The sequence below is a fragment of the Sinocyclocheilus rhinocerous genome, unplaced genomic scaffold, assembly GCF_001515625.1.
Source record: "Sinocyclocheilus rhinocerous isolate Xijiao unplaced genomic scaffold, SAMN03320098_v1.1 scaffold869, whole genome shotgun sequence".
Lineage (NCBI taxonomy): Eukaryota > Metazoa > Chordata > Actinopteri > Cypriniformes > Cyprinidae > Sinocyclocheilus > Sinocyclocheilus rhinocerous.
The window spans coordinates 1,222,859-1,236,152 of record NW_015653483.1 but is presented as its reverse complement, the minus strand read 5'-3'; the positions used below and the strand labels follow the sequence as shown (position 1 = coordinate 1,236,152).

The window sequence follows — 13,294 nt, the reverse complement described above, 5'->3', positions numbered from 1 at the left end:
AATTTATTGAGATGCACCTGTATATATATATATATATATATAGTGTACACAGCTTTACATCCAAGCAAAATGAGACACACCTACTAGAAAAACCAGGTCAAGTAGTCAAGCTGTTTTTTAAACATGTTAGCTGGTCCATGGTGGCCTACCAGCTCTAACCAGCTGGTTGTCCAGTAGGTCAACCACCTAAACCAGCTTGGTCCAAAAACAAAAAAACAAAAAGACCTTGTTATTAAAACCATTTATAATCTAGTAAAAAGTGGTAACCTGCAACTGTAACCTTTAAGACTTATTTCTACTTGAATGAACCAATATAAATTTGTCTGTTGGTATAAAATAATGAATTTAAATGTATTTAAATTATGTTAAATAATACTGACTAGCATAAAACCACTTAATTTAAATGTTACCATTTTTGGTAATAATTTTTTTGATTGTCCTCTCTCAACAATAGTCATTTTATCATATTGGTTCACACCCTCACACACACACACTATTTATCTAAAAAGCAATAGAAAGAATGGAAAAAAGAATCAAATAATACTAAATTAATTATTAAATTAATGTCATTAATTGTGCAATGATTATAATAAATGAGGAAAATATTTTAAACGGTGAAATAAATCTACTGACCCCAAACGCATCTCAGTCTCTCTTAAAGGCCCATGGGTAAAGACAGGGTTCAAAGGGAGTTTAACCCCCCATGCATTGGCCGTGCAGTGGATGTTGTTCAATTGTTATAGCTGACCCCTGGCTTTGTTCAAGGGGATGTTAGAGTGCTTTCATCTTAGTCCCTAAATATGTTTGAATTTAAAAGGGTTATGATGTTTTTATATTGGCTGGAGGAACACAATAGACAGGGTCTTTCTCTTTCCCTCTCTGTGTCGACCCTCCAGCCCAGCTCCCCCAAGCCCCCCTCCCACCCCCCTGTTCAGCTCACACCCGAGTTCACAGACCTTTTGGCTTTCTGTTCATGTCCCCTGCATCTGAGGTCAGAGGAACATTCCATACACCACCTTTTGCTTAGCCGAGTGGAACAGCACCACATCAAATTAGACCAAAAAACACACACAAAAAAAGCCATGAGAAAGTCAGCAGCTAGTTTACGCAGACCTCATCACCCGTCACTAATTGAATGACACATTTATCAGGACATCAGATAAAAAATGACTAGGGAGCCATAAAAGACTCTTAAAATGAAACAATTAGGAGCCCAATTTTGTTTACAAATTACAAAACAGTTAATAAACATAAACATGACAAACCGGTTTAAAAAAAAAGTTAAATATTATGGCTCCAACATGCCATTTACGTTAAAGTTTTAATGCATTTTGACACCAAGGATGTTAACTAGAACAATAACTATAAAGTTTTAATAAGCATTCTAATTCCATGATAATAGGAAAGTTCACACCACAGCTATAACCATAATGACAAAGAAGAACAAAGTTGTTGGAATCATTTTCAGAAGATTTTTTTTCCAGCTGATGAAGATAAAAACATTGACAGCCAATCAGAATCCACTTGATTTTAAAGAGCTAATGTAGCATTTAATGTAGCAGATGACAAAAAATGCAGCACACACTATATTGTATAGTAACAGAATGTTATGGTCCATTGGTGTAGAAGCTAATATAATTATCTTTATAATTATTGTCATTGGTGTGAACAGGCTTCTGCTCTAAAACAAAGATTACCTCACTATGCTATAGAATGACCAATATTTTGCTGTGACAATGTATCTCTAATCACAACTAATGGTTCTTGTTTAATTAGAATATTAAACAGACGTAACCATAAAATGACTCACTGGAAATCACAGGGGAATCAGTTGTGAACCTAGTAGCAGCTCTAAACAATCTAATTCAAATTGCGAACTCGAGTTTGAAACTGTGAATCTTTTTGACTGATCATTAAAAAAAAATTTTTGAGTAATTTGTTCATGAATTGCACATCACGGCTCCCACCGTTTTCCATACAGCAGAAAGATATATGAGGAGATACCTGACGATACCGAAAGCTTTATTACCGAACTGATACCGCTTTATTTACCTGACTTTCCATCCAAGCAGATTTTAAATTGTCACATTTTGTGTCACATTTCTTACCGTTTCGGTCACAGTCTTGAGCTCCATTTATAATGCCCTGGATCTGCACCACTTGTGCTAGTACTGTTATTTCCATTTGGAAATGTAAATCTTTTTTTTTTTTTCCTTTCTTCCCATTTGGAACTACAGGCTGCTTAGCAAAATGCTGACGCATTCTGACACAAAACAGATTTGACACAGATTTAAAATTTTCACTGTCAACAAATGCTATTTTAAGTTAAATATGATCTATTTTAGTATTGTGACAATGTATCAGAACTTTTATGTCAACGGACTTAACTCTGTCTGGCTAAGAAAGACACAAACAGTCGTGCATTACACCACAGCCACAGAGTAGAACTCCCCAGCTAGCTTCTGAGCAAAAATGCTTTTTAGGGAATAACAAAAGTTTCCATCTCAAATGCGCCTGGGGAACACCTGTATGTGGCATGTGTGTAATGATCTGCTTGTGCAAAGCCTGCATAGAAGGGGCATATTGACTGCAATTATTCAGGACACCACCTGCAGTCAGAGGCTATAGCTCCCATGCTGTGCTTTCAGTAGTTAGCGCCCTGTATTTAACGTGTGGGAACGCACATTCTGTCCGTTATCGCTTTATTGTTGCAGACTCTTTCTTTTCCCCTTTTTTAACTAATTGAATTCTTGACTCCTAAGACACGGCTCGCCGTCCCAGCCTTAAGAGAGAGAGAGATGAGAAGCAAAATGAATGACATGAATTTCACTCTTTTCTCCTTCTCTCTCTCTCTTTGCTTGAATGAGGTGGAGCAAAGGGGGTGAAATTGGGGCGGGGTGAGCTTAGGGTGGTATAGAGGAGTACGTCTCGATGTACTTTCATACTGAGGGTCATAGGTCACGCTCCCTCCGTTTGCCAGAGAGTGGTGTTTTGGGGGCGGTTTATCCAACAATCATTTTCTCTGGAAAATTTCAAAGGCAGTACCCCTGCAACATCTTTGTAGTTGTGCTTGACCAACTCTAAACAAAACAGGCCTCCCCAAAAAGAAGCCTTTCTCGCTTCTCCTTGGGGTTGCTTCTCTTTTTGACGCTTGCGCCCTGTCCCTTTTCATCCTCCCTGCCTGGTCGATGTGGGCTCATTGCGACTACTGAGGTAGTGTGTACTGTGCTCTTTGAGGCAGTTAGAGAGAAGGAGCGCTTCTGTCCATCGTGACATGGCCTATCCCATCATAACATACAAGAAGCACAAAATTATCAATATCTGCTATCCGTGTTTAGATTCCCTGCATAAGACATTGATTAGCCATGTTCAAAAACTCCCTGGGTGATGAACAGACACAAATTTATGCACAATTTGTATTAGCCAATGAGGAAAAGCTCATTTGATCATCCAAGTGAGGCCACTTCATCTAAACTATAATTAAACAATGTCCGAAAAGCTAAATGAACATAATTCTCTCAAGATCTGCGAGAGAGATGTGCATGTGGTATTAACAAGACCAAATTACACATTTCAGGCTAACGATTACACATCGTTTCTACATTCTCTGCAAGTGAAGAGCTGACATCAAGCTAAAAACAGGCAAACCCAAACCCCAGTTTATATCAAACAAGCTTAATGAACTAACTGACAGACTCTGTGCTGCATGTGTGTGTTCGATAAATGCAAGAGGAAGAGTAGCCGACGTACCTTACATATACTCTGGCTAGAGTTACCCAGGCCTGGATGGACTCAAGTCCCATCTTGTCGGTTAAAATCTGTCATGTCTGACACTACAGGAAACTATATATCACAAGAGGCGCTTCCTACTAATTCTACATCTAGTGGCAAAAAGGGAACGACAAAGACCTTTAAATGGGATGGGTCAGACAGACACAAGGAGTGAAGAACGGCATGTCTGGAGGATATTAGATATTCAATGTCCAGTGCCTGCAATATTTAGGTGAAATTGTTTAATAAAAATACATTAAAACTGTAATAAAATAATATAATAAAGAGTCAAATATTACAATAAAAAATGGGGTCAGTAGGATTTTTAAAATGTTTTTGAAAGTCTATTATGTTCACCAAGGCTACATTAATTTAGTCAAACATATAGTAATATTGTGAAATATTATAACAATTTTGAATAACTGTTTTCTATTTTTTTTTATATAGTTCAAAATGTAATAGTTAATATTGCATCCAAAAATCATTGTGGAAACAATGATTCATTTTTAAGGATTCTTGGATGAATAGAAAATTCAAAAGAACAGCATTTACTTGAAATAGAAATATTTTGTAAAATAACAAATGTCTTTACTGTCACGACTGATCAATTTACTGCAGAAAAAAGGCATTAATTTTTTTCAATCTTTCTGACCCCAAACTTTTTAACGGTAGTAATAATTTTGAACAGTAAAATAATTTTTTGAAAGACAATTAGTTGATCATGTCATTAAGCAATGAAATTTGTAAGGAAAAGTAATTTATTTGCCATTGTATTGCCTTCATCCATTTCACATGTAAATATGAACATGAACATGGGAGTATCTCTGGTGGAATAAAATTTCATTTTTTTTCTAATAATCCATAACATTGCAAATTGTGTGATTAAGGAATAAGCAAGAGCTAAGAAGTCTACAGTACATATGGTGGTTATGAAAGAGAGCATGCAGGTTAATTGCCATGTAAACTGTCAACCAATTTTAGCTCCAATTACAGCAACTGAAAGTTGAGTAAAAAAACAAAACAACAACAACAGCTCACGGGTTACAGATCAAGAATCAGGAATCATTTGGGCTGCTGTGAATACCATTTTTTCCCCCTTCAACATGGCCGCTTCTGTCTCTTTGATATGAGATTGTAAATGGAAGAACAGAAGAGCAACCCACTGGAGTGAAATGAGAACAATGCAGGGAGCCAGAGTGCCCATTACCTTCGCGATGGGAGAGGGGCCTTTTTTTTTGGAGCGGTCTCACAGTTAAGGATGGGACCGCTAGCCATATGACACCATTTAGGGAATTTCAAAGCTAGCGTTCACATTGCAACATCAGCTGTGAAAGTCATGCAGTCACCGTGGAGTTCTTCAAAGCTGCACAGGGCCGGTCCTGTCCACCACTTGCACACATTACGCTCTGATATAACTAGTGAAAAACCTGAGAAGATGGTCCAATATGAAAGGAATAAAATGCAGAGAAAAACCCAGGTGCCTAAAATTGTAAAAAGCAATCTCAGAAATAGGACAAGGGCCACTGGATATGGTTAGGATCAGTGCCTGTAAAAATATAGACGACAGTCAGCCTTGGCATTTTGCTCTGGTTCTTTTGTTTTATACACAAGTGTGATTCTGCATTGGGTTGGAACAATGCAGCCCCTAACACCTGAGTGTCAGAGGCGACCATATGCACACTCTTTCGACATCTTTCTCTTTTCTTTGTCCCTCACCCCTTCTCTCGGACCCGTTGCTCACTGCAGCGTCTCTTCTCTTGCTCCTTGTCCTTTAGATACCTCAAGCGTGAAGCTGGAACAATTACATTTGCAACACAAGGGCTTCCCATCTATTCCTTCAGGTTTCCAAATTAAAACACACTGTGCAATCACTATTTTGAAACCCTCTCCGTCTACGGTTTCAGCTCCTGACTGTTGTAGGAGTAAAATCAGAACACACTCTCAATTAGAGGACATGTGCTGCTTTTTCTAATTGGTGCAGCTCGAACATAGGAGACAGATAATCTGGAGAGGAAATGACACTTTTAACAAAACTAAGCAGGCCCAAAAATATCAGTTTTACTAAGTTATTCAAAATCCATTAATGGAAGTGGAAATTCTCTTACAATGGGTTTGTGCTTCCAGAACCACAGAGAAATACGTTTTAAATGTCTGATTATATGTTAGTTCAGAGATTCATACTGCTGAAAAGTTCAGAATAAATAAATATTTATATTATAATAAATCTTAAAAGTTTTGAAAAAAGCAAAATAAATACTGTAATAAATAATTACATTTTTACATTTTCATTTTTCATGTTTTTGAAAGAAGTCTCTTATGCTCACCAAGACTGCATCTATTTGACTAAAATACAGCAAAAACTGTAATATTGTGAATTTTTTACAAAATTTAATTTATTCCTGTGATGGCAAAGCAGACTTTTCATTACTCCAGCCTTTAGTGTCACATGATTTTTCAGAAATTATTCTAATATGCTGACTTGGTGTTGATTTGGTTATTATTATCAATGTTGAAAAATGGTTGTGTTGCTTAATATTATTGTGGGAAACAATTTTTTTTTGTTCAGGATTCATTGACAAATAGAAAGTTCCAGGGAACAGCATTTATCTGAAATAGGAATCTTTGGTAACATTATAAATGTCTTTACTATCACTGTTGGTCAATTTAATGCATCCTTGCTAAATACAAACATTAATGTCTTATGAATGGTAGCGTATTTGCAAGACATTCACAATCCTTTTAATTTTTACAGTATAAATAAATCTCTATACATGAAAATTTACAGTTGTCTATATTTTTTAGGAATGGGTTCAGTGCAAAGGCATCAAACAGTATGAAAACCCCAGGTTTAGTTGATGCCTTTATTTCAAATCAGTTTCATCAACTTCTCCCACTGTCAATGTGTGAAGTTTGGTCCATTATCTGAGTCCAGCGATCGGTTTCAGAGGCCTGCTATTTCAGCCATCAAATTGGAGAATTAATGATGTGGATAATCGTCTCTTTTTTTGAAATCTAAATTCTTTGCTGTGGAGACGGGGCTGCGGGGATTAATGACTCGGCTGAGTGACTAAAACTGCGTTGAACCATTGCATCTGCTCAAGTAGCAGTGGCTTTCTTCCGCTACACGCTGGCCTTGTCGTGACAAAAGATGAGAACGTGTCCTTTAGTGTCTCCCGGCGCACAGTGTTTCCATTCTTCCAGCAGTGCTGTGAAGGTGCGTTTGACGGACCAGGGGCAGATGGAGGCTCTGCGCTAGTGTTACAGCTTCATGTGCCTGCGTGTCATTAAACGTGTGGGAGTATACATGGCCGAGCAATCAAAGGCAGCAGGAGCAAAGGCAACCCCGCTTCACCATAATATCCTGCACGGTTTTTTCCTCTCTCTCCCTCTTCGCCGGTCTCACTCCATCCCACACTTGTTTAAACAGCTCATCACATCGGGAAACTTCCCAGATGTATTGAGGGAGAAACGGTTAACCAGTTGTAGACTGAAACGGCTTTCTAAAGTTCAAAAGCCTGTAACGATTTATCAACTGAATGGTTCAACACATTTCTGTGTTTAAAAAGTCAAGAAACACAAAGAAACATTCAATGATGTATCGTCACTGTCCTGGTGAGAGTTAAGAAGCGGGAAAAACATTGTAGGTTATATTTGAGAATTATAGAACCACAAAATGGGTCTTTTTTCACACCATGAGAGGGCAAAATTCTGCTTTCTAAGCCTTTAGGGGCCGGGATCACATTCTTCTCCATCTGCATTTCAGAGGTGTGAACTAATTTACTTCAAAGCAATGGCATGGCAATAAATTGAAGAGTATGTATTAAAAAAGGGTCTGGCCACCTGCTTTGGGTTGCCCTGTCTATGACCACTTCACCTCACGAGCCGTAACGATGCCGCCACCCCCACCTCGCTCTTTTAAACCCACTGATACATTCATTATTTGAAAGATCTCAAATTCTCTTTGATGAAAGCTAAGGTTGATGTTCAGGTCTGTTGGTGATTCATATAGTGAGAAGAACGGAGGAAATCAGTAAGTATGAAGTAAGTGGCAGAATCAAACACACACTGTCTAACCAAAGAGACGGCCTAAAAACTGGAAGAGCATCACGGATACAGTAGAAGGAAATACACTGTTCAAAGATCTGAATCTGCTAGGGAAAATGCTTCTGTTTTGCACAACAATTTGACAGAAAAGTTTAATTGAACTATCAACATTTTGCATTTTGAAAATCTGTATTTGATGGCTGTATTTGACCTAGAAATTGTGTGGAAGAATCCCAGATTTTAAATTGGTCTCAGGCCACTGTATATTTGCGGTCACAGAATAATTTACATGTCGTTCCAAACCTGTATGACTTTCTTCTGTGGAACATAAAAGAAGATATTTTGAGAAATGTCTGTTTGGTTACCAAGAGTTTGTGTTCCACAGAAGAAAGTAAGTCATTCAAGTTTGGAACGACATGACTTTATCTAATATCCAAAATCAGGGACTGACAGCACTCAATTAATCAAACACTGGAAGAAAGGTCTTTGGTAGACTATATTTCAAGCCTCACTAAGACTCTTAACCACAAAGACTAGACAAATCTCATTGCACAACTGAATCATGAGTACAGACTTACCATAGAGATGGACTGATGGCCACCGACCACACTCTGTCATATGTGGGGATTGTATGTAAGCACTGTCCAAATCGATCAGGAGTCAGAGCCCAAATCTAAAATGAAATTACAAACAGTACAAAAATCACAAGTCATTTAGACATTAACTAACACTCCCGTATGCTTTAAAAAAAAAAAAAAATAATAATTTTTTCCAGAAAAGATTCATTAAACTGATCAGAAGTTACAGTTTTTGTTACAAAAAAGTACATTTCAAATAAATATATAGTTCAGTCATGAAACTCTAGATGGCGCTACATTAACACTGTCATATCCATCACCATGCTAAAATGTTCCGAGAGTTGTCATGAGTTATTTTGAACTTATATATATATATATATCACGGTTTCCACAAAAATATGAACCAGCACAAATGTTTTCAACATTGATAATAATAAGAAATGTTTGAATAAAATTCAGCTTTGGCATCACAGTAATAAATTACATTTTAAAATATATAACAATGGAAATAAATTATTTTAAATTGTAACAACATTTTATAATGTTACAGTTTTTTTTTTGGGATCACATAAATTCAGAGACATTCAAAGCATGAGAGACTTCTTTCACATAAAAAAAAAAAGCCTACTGACCCCAAACTTTTGAACGGTAGTGTATTTTGAATAACAAAAGGAGTAAATGTTTAAAGTCAACCAGTTGTAAAAATGCATTGCTTCTATAGGAAGCATGAATTTCTGATGTCTCTCCAAGGTGTTTCTCAAAAATAAGTGCATAGCATTGCTAGGATGACGGGATGATTCTATGACATCATACCAAACTGGTTCCAAATTGACAGATTTAAAGAGGTCCTATTATGCTTTTTCACTTTTTTAATTTTAGTCAGTGTGTAGTGTGTATGTTTGGGCATAAAAAAGATCTAGAAAGTTACAAATCTCAAAGTCCACTCCAAAGGGCAGTATGAACACCGTCTAAGCTGTTCGCCAATCACAGCTGGGACAGCTAACCAATCACAACACATTTCGTTTTTTTCGAAAGGCGGGCCTTCATTAAAACCCAGAACTAATCGAGCCGTTTGTGCCAGGCTGGGGAGAAAGGTATTTTAATAATGTAAATTATGTGAAAAATAATGCGTTTTTCGAACCACCAAGCATGAGAGCATGTTCTAGTACACCCCCAAAACAAAATCAAGACTTTGTAAAAGAGCATAATAGGACCCCTTTAAAGATTTACTTCCCACTATTGCATACAACTGTCTCCTGTAACAATTCTTCTCAACACTGGACATGTAACTTTCAAAATTCACTTTTTTTCTTTTCACTCACTGTGTGGAATTTGATGCAAGACACCTAGTCATGGACATAGCTATATATTTACTTAAATTAAAGCAAGAGAAGAACATACAGTGCACAATCTCACCTTTGCGGTCTTGTCTCTGGAGCCACTGACTATCACACCACCTTTACAGTCAATGCAGTTCACCTCCTGATTGTGACCATAATACTCCACAGAGTAATCACTTCCTCTGTCATGAACAATTATTTTACCATCACTGGAAAAACAGACAAACAGAGTAATGATTGGTAGCAATACTACATACATTTTTTGTTTAATTAAAGAAGGGCATTATAGCAAATAAACATCAATGAGATATAATAAAAAAGCTTTGCTGTTCATTTTATATTGTTCAGTACTGTATTTTATGACTGTTTGTAAGCTGTCTGTGAGTGTTTTGAAAGGCGCCTATAAATAAAATGCATTATTATTATTATTATTATTAGTGTTATGTGTTTTAAAGCAAACTATCCCAAACAATCAAACCACTAAGTGTGGAATCACTGCATGGCTGAACTACTGTAGTTAATATTTTACTATGTTTAAATGTAGGAAATACCTAGTGGTCCAATAACGAAAAAGAAGGAAAACTAGCACATTCCTGTTTCACCATTCAACCGAAGAATACTAGTGGCCGATAGACTTTGTGTGCTAATGGAAATTACATCAATTTCAAATTTTTTTTTTTAAAGTGTAAATATTTTATTTTATTATAATAATCAACACCGCAACCATATTATAAGATTTGAAGATGTGATTCCTTATCAAATCTGTTCATATGTTTGCTGACTTGATAATTATAATAATAAAAAAAAAAAGACTGAACGACTATAAAGATCTTTAAGCAGTGAACATGGATTTACCCTCCTGCACTGATAAGGTGTGTGTCTGTCAGAGTGAATCTGCACACGTCTTCTTGGTGTCCGGAGAACAGGGCCACTCGACTGTTCTGTAACTTTCCCCCGTCAGCTCTCAGATGGTACGCACTGATATTTGCTGCCTGAGAGAGATACAGCACATCACAGTCCAGCTGTATCCATGGCAACAAGCTGTGGGCGAACAATCAAGGAATGGAAATTACTCCTACACGTTTATTCTGTAGTTCAATCTGTATCTTGGGGCTTAAGGTGACGAGGAGGCTAATAAAAAAACACAATAATGTCTTGTCCATATTGGCAAGGTCAACTACACACCCTAAGTCAGAGGATAAATGTATGAAAAATATGTATTTTGGGGTTGGACAATGAAAGTATGACATCTTCCAACTTACTTTTAAATTCCTTTTTTCCCTTCTCCCTTTCGAAGTACAGGGTGGGTCACATTATAACCATTTTATTTTACTCGTTCAAGCAATTGTACTTTTGCATCTGCATGTGACTAGTTATTTTATAGACAATTCAAGTCATTTATGCTTCCAATTTTGATACAGCCAAAGTAAATAGAGTGTATATAAATTACTTATATATAAAGAATATAAAATAATAACTCACTTAATTTTCCATTTTAAAAGGACTTCTTTACGACAGACTCCATGGATCCAGTTGTGGGACGCCCTCACTCTGTCCTTAAGAGGAATAGAAGGACACCTGGAAAAATTGGAGAATGATCAGGGGACTGATGGTTGACATTATTTGAGCTTACTTTAGATAAATGGCAAAATAAAGGAAATGCTGTATTCAGGCCCCCCTTTAGAAGCAGACTAAAATGAGTCTGAAATTACATGCTGTTACTTTATAGGTCTTTACTTCCAGCAGACAGTGAAGACTATTTAGCAGATATGCACACTTACTTTAGGCATATAAATTCTAATATCATAAACTTAAAAATAAACAGATCTGTCAGCCTATTTGTTTGCGTATCATTTGTGATTACAATACAGTACGAAAAATATTGTAATAATTTTGGCTGGTGTAAGTGAGCTTATAATGCAAATGTTCATGACTTGACATTTTTCACAAAAAGGACACAGCAGCACAGGATCTGAAACTTTTACTTTTTTTAAACAAATGGCCATTAAAATGCGGTTAACCTTCTGCTTAACCTTCAGAACACAACCTCTGTCAAACTAAATACAGTTTTTTCATTTTCTATTTATTTGCTGTGGGGTTTGAAATCTTACCAACCCTGCCATCAAAGTTTGGGAGTAATGTCTAAACCCAGTTTAAAACCCTGATTTGTGTGATTTAGCCATTTTAAAGCAAAAACATTAAATCATCATGAATGACATAGACCTATATTTTCCATAAATAATTAAAAGACCTTTTTTTGTGGAATGTTTGAGCTTTGAGCTTGACAAATAAACCCATAATTAATATTTCTGTAAAAATTAAGACAATACAATTTATTATTATTATTATTATTATTATATTTTTGGGTCGGTGGAAGTGGAACATTCATAAGTGGAACTTTATCTTACATTTTTGTAATAATAAACGAAGAGAATTATATGGTAACAGGTTGCACGCAAAATGTAAGACATATCGATATTAGTCCTCACAAAATATATGGCACATCAAACTTCGTATTCGTGGAAAGTGACTGAAGTGATAGTTCAGTTTGGTCTAATCTAAAAATTAATACGAAGAAAAAACAGATTGACTACAATCCAACATCCTATTCATCTGCTTATAGATATTAGGCCTACTTTTCCAATTTATTGTCTTGAGGTCCCGCTCACGTACTGGTTGCTCCTGTAAACAAAATCCACGTGACTATCAGCGTAAGAACGGAACTGAATTTCAACGTACGCAGTTTCTATTACGTCACGACTGCGGTGAATACGCGTTGCCCTACGCAGTCTACGTAGTTCTGTTATTCTATGCGTAGGCCGAGAACGATTAGCTAGCGACACAGCTAGTGTATCTCAAAATCCTTACAAATCTATTCCTTGTCGTGTCAAGCCAGTGTTAATAATGTCTTTAGCTATTTTCCTCCAAACAGCGTCTCTGGAGATGAACATGTAGCTTCTCTTGCACGCTTGAGAGAGGCGGCAAAGCGATCTGGGATCCAGGTAGGACAGGACGAGGAAGAGCACATCCTCGGGTAACTGAAACAGAAACATGGCGGCTTCTTCTCCAGATCAGCGCCTCTTTTCTTTGTCACGCGGTGTCTGCCTCCACTAATATGAAGGGTAATATTGAGAGGACACTCGTCGGTTTGACTCGAGAGTACGCAGAAGCCCATGTTTTTCTCAAAACGCGTAGTCACAGACAGTAAGCGAAAGAAGCCATCACAACCAGTAGAGTCACGTGATCCACGGTGCGCAGTGTAGTGAATGACTAGAGCCAGTGAGCCATCCGGTTTTCTGTGGCGCCTTTCATTCAAACAGTTGCTGGAGCTTCTACCGGTTTTTTTTCTTTTACTGTTGATGATAATGATTTTTGTCTATATATATATATTAGGGCTGCACGATAAATCGCATGCGATATTTAACGCGCATCTTGTCAGTAAAGCCATTCTGTAATCAGCGGTAAATCGCCATCACGTGCGGGCTTTCACATGGAGCAGCATTAACTACACCGAGCCGTTGTTCACCGACAATTTTGCGCAGCTTGTCGGTGAACAACGGC

At 37.1% G+C, this 13,294-nt stretch overlaps 1 protein-coding gene across 2 annotated transcripts in view; it reads right to left on the bottom strand.

The window, feature by feature from the left end:
- The window catches only part of LOC107716323 (F-box/WD repeat-containing protein 4-like), a 34,223-nt gene extending 21,130 nt beyond the window's left edge, over nucleotides 1–13,093 (bottom strand). For both annotated transcript variants that reach the window (XM_016522702.1, XM_016522701.1), the window contains exons 1-5: nucleotides 12,602–13,093; nucleotides 11,216–11,311; nucleotides 10,589–10,774; nucleotides 9,810–9,942; nucleotides 8,394–8,488 (exon numbers count right to left, since the gene is read on the bottom strand). In XM_016522702.1, the coding sequence (XP_016378188.1) occupies nucleotides 8,394–8,488; nucleotides 9,810–9,942; nucleotides 10,589–10,774; nucleotides 11,216–11,311; nucleotides 12,602–12,786 (695 nt within the window). In that variant the 5' untranslated portion in view covers nucleotides 12,787–13,093. The remainder of the gene's footprint in view (nucleotides 1–8,393; nucleotides 8,489–9,809; nucleotides 9,943–10,588; nucleotides 10,775–11,215; nucleotides 11,312–12,601) is intronic.
- Nucleotides 13,094–13,294: the final 201 nt, after the last annotated feature.